Source organism: Peromyscus leucopus, chromosome 3 (genome assembly GCF_004664715.2).
Source record: "Peromyscus leucopus breed LL Stock chromosome 3, UCI_PerLeu_2.1, whole genome shotgun sequence".
Lineage (NCBI taxonomy): Eukaryota > Metazoa > Chordata > Mammalia > Rodentia > Cricetidae > Peromyscus > Peromyscus leucopus.
In genome coordinates, this window is record NC_051065.1 from 39064653 (window position 1) to 39078324 (window position 13672).

At 39.4% G+C, this 13672-nt stretch overlaps 1 protein-coding gene across 3 annotated transcripts in view; it reads right to left on the reverse strand.

The window, feature by feature from the left end:
- Positions 1-13672, reverse strand: part of Reln (reelin) — a 457868-nt gene that overhangs the window by 120205 nt on the left and 323991 nt on the right. For all 3 annotated transcript variants that reach the window (XM_028890934.2, XM_037203573.1, XM_028890933.2), the window contains exon 20: positions 11582-11818. In XM_028890934.2, coding sequence (XP_028746767.1) covers positions 11582-11818 — 237 coding nt within the window. The remainder of the gene's footprint in view (positions 1-11581; positions 11819-13672) is intronic.

Genomic DNA, 13672 nt, shown 5'->3' on the forward strand with positions numbered 1-13672 from the left:
GAGTGAGTGTGTGTGTGTGTGTGTGTGTGTGTAACAGTTGTCAGAGATCCCTTTCAGCTGCTGCACTTCCCTGCCATTTTGATGAATTCATGTGACCTAGAAACTTTGGTTATTCCAGCTCCTCCCCAGCTTCTGGCCGGCCTGAAGCCTCTGACTGTTGTAATCATAGCATCTGAGAGTCAGTTCACCTAGACATGAACTTGCTGGATCCATATCTAATCCTCTGTCACCACTGTTCTGTCAACACACTCGCCCAGCTCTGTCCTGTCTCCATGCACTTCACTTCAGAAGGATGCACTGTCTGCCCCGGGGAGGGTGTAGCTGAAGAGAGGAGAAAACACAGGAAAGGGCACTGAAAGTCTCTTTTCTTAACTATGTAGGCCACAGGCACTGTTCAGAGAAAACTAAAGCACAGACTTTCAACACATTTATGAGAGATTCTGAGACCTTTAACTGTGGCAATTCTACCACACATCATAGCAGATAGATTAAAATACACACATCTTACATTAAATAAACACCTTTAGTTGCAAAGCATCTTCAGATTTATTTTTGTAATTTTGCTTTTGAATTTTCTTTGGCTACAGGTAATTTAGTAGACATTTGGCTGTAATTTCTCAGCATATTCAGGAATCCATTCCCTAATATTATTTCCAGTATCACAAAATCTTATTAAGTTCAGCAACTAATGAAGTTGGCAAAATGTGTTTATAGACATTTCATTCTTGCAACTTTCTTGCCCTGTTTTAGAGGTGATAGATGTTTTCCAGACTTGGACAAAGCTTGGTGGCCTGACACTGGGCCCAGACTGGGCCATGGTGATGTGTTGAGGGAGGAAAGAGCTGGGCAAGCTAAAGAGGTAATGGACTGACTGAGTGAGAGGTGGCCAGGAGAGCTGGAGGCTGCAGAACCTGACCAGCCACATGACCCAAGGTCTACCGAGGGATGTTGTAAACCACTGTATGCAGAAAAAAATTGTATCAGCTTACTGAATTTCCATTTCAACAAGCCAGGCATAACCACAGACCCGACCCATCAAATGTAAGTTTTTCAACCCATTAACTTGGTTTGTGGTTACCTCCTTGAGTGGAGACTGTCCTTAGGTTCTCAGTACAAAAGAAGATATTTAGGACAATCTAAGTTTGGAGAAATGAATGATTTTGAAAAACCTATCTCCTTGACATCAATAGGACCGAATCTTGGGAATCAGCTATCATATCTGCTCCTAGGCAGGTCCTGATCATCAACATGTCCTCCAAAATAGATGAAGGAATCCCTTTGTCCAGTGCCACCATCACACCACAGCATACCAGACCACAGCACATCACACCATATCACACCACAGCACAGCACACCACAGCGCAGCACATCACACCATATCACACCACAGCACAGCATAGCACACCACAGCACACCAGACCACAGCACATCACACCACACCACAGCACAGCACAGCACATCACACCACAGCACACCAGACCACAGCACACCACACCATATCACACCACAGCACAGCACACCACAGCCAGCACATCACACACACCACACCACAGCACAGCATAGCACACCACAGCACAGCACACCAGACCACAGCACAGCACATCACACCACACCACAGCACACACAATCACATCACACCACAGCACAGCACATCACACCATATCACATCACACCACAGCACAGCACATCACACCATATCACACCACAGCACAGCACACTACAGCACAGCACACCACAGCACACCACAGCACATCACACCACAGCACATCACACCATAGCACACCACAGCACAGCACACCAGAACACAGCACAGCACACCACACCACAGCACAGCACACCACAGCACATCACACCACACCACAGCACAGCACAGCACACAGACAGCAACCACAGCACAAGCACACCACACCAGCACAGCACACACACAGCACAGCACAGCACAGCACAGCACAGCACACACAGCACACCACACCACAGCACAGCACACCAGACCACAGCACACCACAGCACAGCACAGCACAGCACAGCACAGCACAGCACAGCACAGCACATGCAGATGGTGCTGGTGACCTGCCTGAACTCCTGCTGCTTCTCCTGTTGCCTTTGTTAGCCACTTTCAACAGCTCAGCCACCATGACTTTTAACAGTCTAAGTACGACCATGTTACATCTCTGCTCCAAACTATTTGCTGGATTTTGATAGCTGCTAGAACAATCCCAGTATTCCACATTGCTCTACAGGGTCACAACACAACCAAGCTCCTCGCTTGTCCCATAGTCTTTCTTTATGAGTCCCTCTGACCCCCTATTCTTCCAGATTCTTATCATGGTCTCTTGCACTACTCTGAACACTATGCCTCCCCAGAGGGCTCTCCTCACTGTTGTTCTAAACAGCCCTGTTTTCCTTTCATGTAATCCAGAACTCCACTCCCTTTCCTTCTCAGCCTTATCATCATCTAGAACATTCTTATGGGTGTTTGTTCACTGTGGCCATTTCCCTTAGAACATGAGCTGTACAAGCAAAGGGCTTTTCTATCTATCTTCATCATCAATACTAACTGCTACACTTTCTGTATTAACCATGCCATGATGCCATCAATAAATAGTTCAATGTATAAAATTAGTCTATCAATAAATGAAAAGCTTTAGAGTGAAAAAGCTTAATAAATGTATAAAATTAGTCTATCAATAAATGAAACCTTTAGAGTGAAAAAGCTTAATAAATAGGCTGCAGTTTAGGGAATCACCTGTAAATCTATTAGGGTCATAATCAATTATATTAACAATTTTTAGAGGTACTGAGAACATTCTTCATTGCTGTTGAGAGTAACAGGAAGTGACTTGCTGTGTGTTTACCTGTCCATCCATTATGATTCCTAGACTAATCATTTATAGTGAAGCAGTGGTCCACGCAGCTTTCTGGAGCTGCCTCATCTGACTGTCTTCATCAGCAGTTTTAGCTGATTTGATGCTCTTTTTAATAGACTTTGTAGAAAGAGTCTACACTTGCTTAAAAATACTGAATAATGAAATTTCTATATAAATTATAGGTTGATGTTTAATTAAAGAAAAATCCTAAAGAATTTTACTTGGCTATTATTCTCATTTTATAGATCAATTTTACAAAGGACTCTCAGTAATAATTTTATCTTATATAATTTACAATATTTTATAATAATAAATCTATATACCCTAAGGAATTAGAGATGTCTAAAGTTTCACCTAAGTACTAATGTGACCTCTCCTTTGCCCATATTTACCAACAACACAATCCCTACATTAGTGTCAAGCCACCTCTTTGGCAAGTTTTATATAGACCAATAAATACAATGGAATAAAGCAATGAAAATCTATTGGTGGAAAAGACTCAACTTCCACTAAACACATTTTAAAAATAATGAAAATATAATAAAATGAGACGTAGATGTCATTAAAAAAGTATGTCCAATGCTCGCTCCCTCCTTCCCCCCCCTCTGTGTGTGTGTATGTGTGTTTGTGTGTTGTGTGTGTGTGTGTGTGTGTGTGTGTGTGTGTGTGTGTCTGAGTTTCCTACAGAATCATTAGGAATTTGAATAAACAGTTCTGATGGTAGCTTTCTAGGTCCACTGGAAAATCTTGCTAGTTATCCAATGCTACAAGTTATTGTTGTTTCTAGAAGGTTCTTAAAGTCTAGAAATGCCTTAACAGTAAGTTAGTTTCTGACATATATATCTGAAAATTTTAGTTATTACTCAGTTCTGCTCTATTAGTACATGATTATTATATAACAAAAGATCATGGCTTTTCTCTGTGCTAATAGTCGTGGCAAAGGAATTGTTATCTATCTATCTATCTATCTATCTATCTATCTATCTATCTATCTATCTATCTATTGTAGATGCTGTAAAATATCTATTGTAGTAATTAGAGGTTAAACTCAGGTCTTACACATGTCAGGCAACTGATCTTTCCCTGAGCTATACATCCCCAGCCCTACTTACTTTTTATTAAAACATTTATTTTTATTTTTACTGATGTGGATCTCTGTCTCTGTGTATGTGCATGTGTTTGCAGGCTCCCAGCAGAAGAGGATGTCTAGGAAATGAGCCACCAGCATGGGTGCTGAGAACCGAATCTGGGTCTTTTGGAAGATCAGCAAGTGCTCTTAACCTCTGAACCATATCTCTAGTCTTTTTTATTCTTCTGAGGTCAGGTTTCACTATTTTGTCCAGCCTTGCCAGAATTCATGGTCTCAAGCAATTTTCCTACCTCAACCTGCTAAGTGTCTTGGTATACAAACACGCACTCCTATGTCTGACTCAATGAATCTCATTTCATTTATTTGGGATAAACAGGCATTTAGCATCCTTTTTAGTCCTGGAGTTCTGCCCATGTAGCTCCTGCTTTCAATAAAGTATACAAGCAAATACTGTTCTCTTGTCCATACTGTTTTTCTTGACCTCCCATGAGGTGTTAACACAAAGTTTTGAATGTCCTGAATGCATGGTTTTGAGCTGGGCTGCTACCCACTCTGTAGCTGTTCTCTCTAGATCTCTAGTTTCCAGGGCTGACTGTGCTACCAGGAGCTCATGGGAAAGCTGCTGAGTTTCAAAGGGTGTCCTCTCATGCCAACACACATCCCGTCTACCCACTTCTCCTTGGTATCTTTTGTCATTCCTACCTTAATTTTAATTTCTTCACATTGTTCTTCATTTTCCTTTTTTATTTTCATGTCAAACTTTAAAACATTTCTCTTTCATAACATAAACCTAACATGACAAGAGTTCATGATTTCCTTATATAAAGAAAAAGAAAGGTTCAATTAAAAATAAAGTAACATTAGTCACAATGAAGAGAATGAGTTCACTGGATCTTTAAAGCCTATAAACATTTCTTTAAGTCATGAATAGTCTTAATTCTTGTTTTAATTAAATCTATTTTTCTTTAAGTACCACTAATGATTGGCAAATGACAGATTTTCTTAACTTGTGTTAACTTTTGCTTTAATTATTATCAGGCACAGTACTTTATCTTTGCACTGCAGATGTCCTCTTTTTAGTCACAGTGAGGATAAGTCTGGGTTCCTGGTAACCCAACCACTCAGCACTCGCCTTGGATCTCGTCTATGATAACACACATGGTAGTGATAGAGGTGATTGATATAAAAATACTGAGAACATTAAGTATGCTCACTAACCTTTCTTTTGTATACCTCTCCCCTTTCAGATCTAATCTAGTCTATATATGTAAAATCTTACTTAAAACATTTACTTTGCTCTCTTTAAACACATGCTTGTTCACATTAACCAGGCAAAATTATGTCTATTCATCTTTGAAATCCAAGAATGCTTCTCACACTCTGGACATGAGCACAGCATACAGACAGGTTCCTCCATTCAGTCAGACAGTGGTGACACAGCCAGAGACAGAATGTGGCACGGACTTTCCTGTGTGCTCCCACCTAATCTTCACAGATATTATCGCTCTCATTTTATAGTTGAAAAGCTGAAGCTCAGAAAAACTAAATATAGTCTCGGAATTTCTGGTGTTACTATTTTGATGTGGGGATTATGTTTGGTGATATAAAAATGAGGCAATTAGAGCAGTTGTGTATCTTGGTCTGCTTAAGGGGTCCCTGGCAGTAGGATCAGGATCTATCCCTGGTGCATGAACTGGCTTTTTGGAGCCCACTACCTATGGTGGGACACCTTGCACAGCCTGGAGGCAGGGGGAAGGGCTTGGAGCTGCCTCAACTGAATGCACCAGGCTTTGCTGACTCTCCATGGGAGACCTTACCTTTTTTGGAGGAGGGAGTGAAGGGGTGGGTTGGGGGGGAGTTAGAGGGGAGTGGGAGGAGGGAAGAGAGGGGACCTGTGGTTGGATGGAAAATGAATAAAAATATTTCTTAATAAAATATAAATAAACGAGACAATTAGAATGTCATCTTCTAGAAGGTTCAGTAGAATGTGCCCATGGGTGATCTCACTGTATGCTTGATTCCTAACTCATTATTAAGGGCTCCTACTGGAATGAGGTCAGGTGATAGGTCAGTGGCTGGGGTTAGAAGTCATTAGGTTATGGATGTGCTGCAGGGCAAAGACAAGGTGAGAAGTCAGAAATGTCTGCTTTTACATTATTTCATAATGAGACTTTGGTAATCCTAATTTTCATGAGTTGCTTCAGTGCAACTTTCTTAAATCAATGTTCAATCAAAATAGATTCTCAAAATTCCTCATTAATTAAAACCTCCCTGCCTTGAGTTTCCAAATTTCCAAGCAGCAGTGTCAGAATCTGAATTCACTTGTATAACTTCAAAGTCTCTACTTCTACTATACCAACCCCTATACGCTACAGCAACCATTCAATCACATCTGTACATGTGCTAAACTAAAACTATATGGGAACAATGTCTTTGCACTCAGTATATCGAGCCAGCTCATTAGCTGGGACAAAGGGATGCTAATATCCTTTGATATTATCACTAATGTGTCAGTCAGGAGCAATCTTTGCAAACCTCAGATAGTTCCACTGTGACCCTAAGATGTGACTATTGACCAAGGTAACCCAGACCCAGAAAGACAAAGGCTGCATGGTCTCTCCTATCTGTGGTTCCTAGCTCCAGATCCTCAGATATGAATATATGACATGGAATAACCACAGACAACAGTCAAGTATAAAGGGACCATAGCTGGGGGTGCCTTCGGAGGGGGAGAGTAGGGTGCAGGTGACATAAGGTGGGATATGGAGTGATGTGGAGGGGATTCCAACTGGGGAGGGGGAGGGAGAGGTCAGTAAAGGAGGAAGAGGGGGGACAAGGAACAAATAACATCAAGGTCATTTGATAAAGCTTTAAGGAATCATTATTTTGTATTTAGCTATATATATATATATATATACACACATATATATATTTATATAGTGTGTGTGTGTATGCATGTATGTGTGTGTGTGTGTGTGTGTGTGTGTGTGTATACACTGTGTTCCCCACAAGAACCACAGTCTAACAAAAACTCCAGCATCATGCAACCACTTCCCTTCAAATGGTTGCTCAGTGTAGTTTATGAGTTCCTCCAACAGCATAGATTATCTATGTAGGCCTTGGTTGCTTCTCAGGGGTTGAGGGTGTGCCTCTATGACACAGGCTTCCTATGACTCAAGCAGGATCTGACCGACCTGAAAGCCTCTTTTCTGTGGTCTAACTCCCATGGTTCCAGAAAGTATTACTCAAGCTGCAAAAGGATGGAAAGAAACAGTTCTGCCCAGCTGCAACACTAGGAACCACAGAAAGGACCAGATGGCAAGATATACATAAAACTGCAGTAAGTGCCAATCAAATGTCAGTGGCAATCAACAGCTGTATAGTTGGACTTAAAACCCACTCAACAGGAGGGAAATCATGCCTGATACTAGAAACCCAGCCAGCTTTTTGGGGCTAGTGCAGTCATGGAAGGTAGAAAAGACTAATACTGCCACTTTGTGTGACCGGAATAATTCCTATCTGTCTAAACCCTATCCTCACACCCACAGATAAGTGTAGCTATCACCCCTCATCAGAGAAGCCACCACAGCATATGGAGACCATCACAGAGAACCACAACTACACATGATGCAGAGATCAACAGATCATGGGGAGCCCAGATCCAACAGATACATCTATGGCTCCTGCATGGTGGCCCAGGATACATCATGGAAGAGGGGACAGAAAGATTGTAAGATCCAGAACACGCCGGGCGTTGGTGGCGCACGCCTTTAATCCCAGCACTCGGGAGGCAGAGCCAGGCGGATCTCTGTGAGTTCGAGGCCAGCCTGGGCTACCAAGTGAGCTCCAGGAAAGGCGCAAAGCTACACAGAGAAACCCTGTCTCGAAAAACCAAAAAAAAAAAAAAAAAAAAAAAAAAAAAAGATCCAGAACACCAGGAAGTTTGCTGTGGAACAGCCTCCCCTAGGAATATCTACATAAACAGGACCAGAAAAATAGTATTATTGATGGAAATGCTATGTGGTAGGTGGGAATTTTCATGGGGTCCCCTCCTAAACAAAAACTCCAGGCAAAAAAAAAATGACTCTAGGGAGAAGGAGAGTCAGGCTTTCAAGGGACCAGCTACTTTATTGGCTGTCCAATGCAGAGCGGTCAGCTTTGAAACCATATATATATACAATAAAATGGACCCAGCAGTTTATATTGACATATTTGTACATATACATACATACATGTATGTAAGTAACAATAGTAATCAAAGAAAAAGAGGCTGTCAACTTCAACAGGGTCATGAGAAGCATTTGAGAGAGGGTAGCTGGGAGGGGCTGGAAGGAAGAGAGGTTAGGGTGAGTGATGTGATTCTATCTCAATGGAAAAGATTTAAAAAATATTTGTAAGAGATTTCAAAATTATTTTAAAAAATGAAAGCAGATACAGATTCTGATTTAATGAATAGAAGGAAAGCATTGCCAAGAATGAGAAGCAATTTCTTTCCCTACTGAAAAAAAAAGTGGTTTAGAATGGCATAATCTAAGTGATTTACAGCATATTAACTATAGTTATAATGAAAAAGCAATTGTCCACATTTTCCCTGGAGAACAGCCTTGGTAACAACAATCCATGCTCATGGAAAGTCACGAGTCTAAAATGAGAACCAAATGAACACACAGCTGGGAAGAGCCAACAATCATTAATTTAACACCAGTCTTTCAGTACAGACGGTGTCTACATTTCCCTTGAGAGAAACAAGGTCACTGCAGGGTAGAGGCTATGCTTTCAAATGCATTTAAAGAATTTTTACTTAATAAGATAACACGCTCAAAAGATGCTAAATGAAAAAATGATCACTACTGTTAAGGACTGGGGGAGAATAATACATAGTTTGCAATATCATCTCCCAAATTTCTATATTGTAATTAAGTATTTCTGAAAAACAGTGCCAAACAAGCTTGCATCCAATTTTAGACAATGTCTTTCTCAACAGCAGAATAGAGAAACAGTGTCATTAAAAAGAGTTTTATTCTAACTCATTGACCAAGAAAATGGGAGCAGTTTGAGACCTTCCATGTTGCTTCAATTTAATGAACAGTAAACAGTTTTTCATGTCCTTTTAAAAATGGTTAATGTGTTTCTCTAGTCTCATTATCACTGCCAGAGTATCTCCTCTGATGTCTCACGACCAAGAGAACTCCGGTTTGCTTTGGAGAGCATCAGAAAGTCAAGTTGCATTGCTCACATGCTGCTGTTAATAAAACTCCTACAGGGCTGCTCAGGGTGCCCATGGGGATAGCACAATTATTTTTATTTTCTTCTGGTTTTCTGGAATTAATATGATTGTATTTTCATAAAGTAAATGAATCTCCACAAATGAAAGCAGTGGTGAGTTAAGAATGTTCATCCGACTTGTGTGAAAGGATATTGTTCACAGGATTTGATCAAAGCACAAAAATTAAACTGTGGTTATCTTGCATTCAACTCAAATGTTGAGTTAAAATGCTCAGCAACTCTGGAGTTAATTTGAGCAGATGTTAACTATTTATGAAAATAAACATGATACAGGACTTGCATTCATGATATGACTCTTTGTTATAGCTAAGTGCTGAAAAAAATATCTTACTACACAATCTTGTGTCTCACATGTTTTATGATACATGACCAATCTGAGTAACTGTTAATTCAGGCCACTCAAACTTCAGAAGCATCAAATTCTATTACATTTCATTTTAGTCTGTATTTCATATCTTCTTGTTCATTTTTCCTCTTTTATTTGAGTTTTTGGAACTATAGGCCGAGAAATGAGAAACACACATACACACACACACACACACACACACACACACACACACACACACACACACACAGGTCACCTGAGGCTATCAAATAGAACACGTGGTTTAACAATCTCTAGTTGTTTGAGTAGAAATTTCACTGTGTCTAGTCTGACATGCTTGTAGCAAAAGTGACCAGCTGTATTTCCATTCCATTAGCTGTCACTTCAATGCTAGAATTTTAGCCTGCTGTGTGTCAGATGTGACTGTACATGCACAGTTCCAATCAAAGGTAATTTTCTGTGCACTGGTGTGTAAAATTTCCCTCTAATTATGATAAGGTTCCTGATGGGTCATTTATGATACACTCTCTGGAGGCAATAGCAATGATTAGCATTCAGCATGACTCATGTGGAGGAAATTAAATGGGCCTGATCATGACTCAATAGAAATTAAAAGTCTCTTAGGAAGTGATTCCTTGGTCATGCTTACAGTTTAAAAAGAATCTAGAGAGGGGCAGTGGGCGCAGTGGCGAAGGCTGTGGGATCATTTAGACCTAAGTCTTAATCTGGGAATTTCTTGGGTTCTCTGAACATATCTTGGCTTTCATTCTTGATACACGTTCATCTTCTCAACACGTGGGTTCCAACACCACTGCCCTCAGTAATTCTTGTCTTAGCACTCTTTTCCACAGAATTTCTCATAGATGGATTTCTCTTCCTGTGGATTTCCACATGTCTGAAATTTCCTTGTTTTTCAACTTTCCAGTCAGTGAGATAAATCATGTCTGCTTTCTCAAATTCCCAAAGGTAATCTCTGTCTCTGAACCCTCTGCCCCCATCTCATGTAAGTAGCCTAGGCTGGCCCGAAACCCCCTGTATAGCTGAGGATGATCTTGAACTTGATCCCCATGCTCCCACTTTTCAAATGCCAGGATTTCAGTCATGCACTGCTTTGACAGGCTCTAAGGTCGTCTCTTCTGAGGGACCGTGGGGATTCCCTGTCAAGTCACCAGCTACTCACACTGTTAGTCACTGTTGGATTATCTTTCGTGGTGTTAATGAAGTACTAATTATACTTAAAATTATTTACTTACTGTTTGTTATATAATTAAATCTGTAAGTGACCATTGGAAGGAGAATCTAAAAACAATGACTATCTTAATTAGGATATCCCTCAATATTGAACCTCCACTGGTGTCATTAACTAGATGAGAAAAAGGATTAAAAAGAACATGTAAGTCAATAAATCAGGGTTGACAAGCTTCTGGAACTTTTCATATGACAGCATGAAAATTGAACTTCTTGTAAGAAATTTTAATAAACCAGTCACTAATGTAATATCACACAGAGTATGATCATCATAGTCCTCAATGAAGGAATACTATTGTGATCACTTTAATTATTACTATTTTTGAGTGTTTTTATATATAATTTTTGGAGACAAAAATCTTAAATTAATTAATATGAAATGTTATATTTATTCAAATCTGTGAATTTTATGTTTTTTTGTCCTCATTTTGAAGACATAAATATAGCACCAACTTTAAATAAAAGATTTTTTAATGTATTTTATGTATATGAGTGCTGTCTATATGTATATCTGCACAGAAGAAGAGGGCATTGGGTACCATTACAGATGGTTGTGAGCCACCATGTAGGTGCTGGGAATTGAACTCAGGACCTCTTGGAAGAGCACCCAGTGCTCTTAACCTCTGAGCCATCTCTCTTGCCCCAGTACTAACTTTTTAATGTACCATGTTCAGTCAATATTTTTCAATAGACTAAGTGCAGAATGAACTAATAGTTCATCCATGTGCTCTGCTTATTAATGCAAATTGTAATAATAATCCTTACCAAAGTGTCCAGTCATGGCCACAGTATGGCTGAACGTTTCCAAGGTAGAATCCCAGAGACTGAGTGACTTCCACAAGATTGGTAAAGTCAAGACTGATGCTGTTGAACAGGACAGAGGTCATGACAATCTCATCAATAGCCCACACATCTTCTCCTTGGGAAGAATGGTGTGGCTGCCACCATCTGAACTGGATTCCAAACTGTCTCGCATCATCAGGTAGTTCTACAGAGATTATTCTAAAGAGAAAGAGTTAAAATTCAGATATCTTGCTGTCTTAATTTATAAATATTTATACTACAAACCTCACTTCCAAGCCAAATCAGTAGTAGAATAAATTGAATTATTTAAAACTCTAATCTCCAAGATTGGATATACTAAAAAAAAATTAGTCCGGACAGTTGACCTTGAAGCATGGTACTAACAATGATTCTGTCACATACCCTCTTCTGAGATGTTTGGTTTGTTGCACCTCTCCAACAATTTCTTCTAAACATATCAAAAAATGTGATTCATTTTCATTCATGGGCTCTCAAAGAAAGTAACTCATTAAAACATAGTTGTTAAAGTGGCAAAGTGTTGATTATGAGTAGCTTGTGACACATTATAGTTGTGAGGCAGACGGGAGCATGGTGCTCTCTTGGTCCTCTGAGTTTACCATTGTGAACATAGGTCAGTAGCTGTGCCCCAACATCATAACAACAAACCTGTATTTGACAAGTGGTGAAAATTAAGAATAATATCTAATTTCAAGGAGCAATTATTGTAACAGCAGCAGAAACCACACTTTAATTGCCTCTGCAATGACATTGGCTTGAAAGCTCCATAAATCACAGGACCATGCTGCTCACACCCACACACTGGTGAGATGGGAAAGGAGCAGCAAAGGGAACATTTGTCTCCATCGACACAGTTAAACTCCAGGAGAGATGCTTGCAGTTACCGCATGCTGGAGGGTCTGAGGAGGCTTCTTTTCAGTGAGTGAAGAAAAAGAAAAACTTCACTCACTTTTAGGCCAAGTGACTATATAGATAACTTGAAGTATTTAAAATTTCATTGTCCAAGCCTAGCTTTACTGAGAAATGAGACTGTTTCTCATTTTTTCATGCAAAAAAATGTTAAAACTATAGCTTGGAAATGTGGTTTATCTACTGAAAATTAGTATCTATTTTTCCCTTAACAGCTTGTATAGAAATATATGGGGAGAAGAATATGAGTGCCACCACTGGTTATATAAACAGTCACAGTTGGGTGGGGTTTTCTAAAACATAAGAAAACACATTTAAAAAAAATGGAAAATCAATACAGAAACACAGAAGAATAAATTTATAAAACTTAAACTAGAAAGACATATCTAAATACATTCACGGTTTCAAAATTTTTATAATCTGATAACCTTCTTATTAATAGAACTAATTAGATGACAGTTAATATAAGTAGATAGCTAAGTTAAGCATTTTTGATAGTTTTCACTTTTATTTTTCTAATAGTATTTATTATACAGGCACAAATATTTATTCATAATATGTGTAATGAAACTAAATAATTGAAATATATTTCAACTGGTTGAAATAATGCAAATATCAGGCATTGACTTAATTTATTTTGATTAGCATCATATTATTAGAAAATTATAATTTCTTTCTATTTTAATAATTTAAAATGCAGTCAAGCTCTCTGATGAACAGAAATGAGTTTAAAAAAATAGCTAAAAATAGAATATTTTATGTATATGCACATAACAGTAATCAAAGAGGTCAATATTTTCATAACTGAGGAGCTACAATTCTTGGTCTATAGTTAGACTCTTGGGTCAGGGTCCTGTGCTGTCAGCTAATGGCTGATGACTCTGTAACCAGAGGGAAAGCTGCTTTATGTGCCTTATGTGTCTCAACATCTGCACATGTGACTTTAGGACTGAAACATCATGGCCAGGGCTAGAAACCTTTTTGTCCATCCTTCATCCACATGTCAGTATGTAAAGCAGTCGCTGACACATGGTGACAGTGCATGTCCCCAGTGAGTACTGACAGAGGGAGGGAGAGGGAGGCCAAGCAGCCCTTTTGGGGTTAAGCAGAAGCTAAATGGCTGGA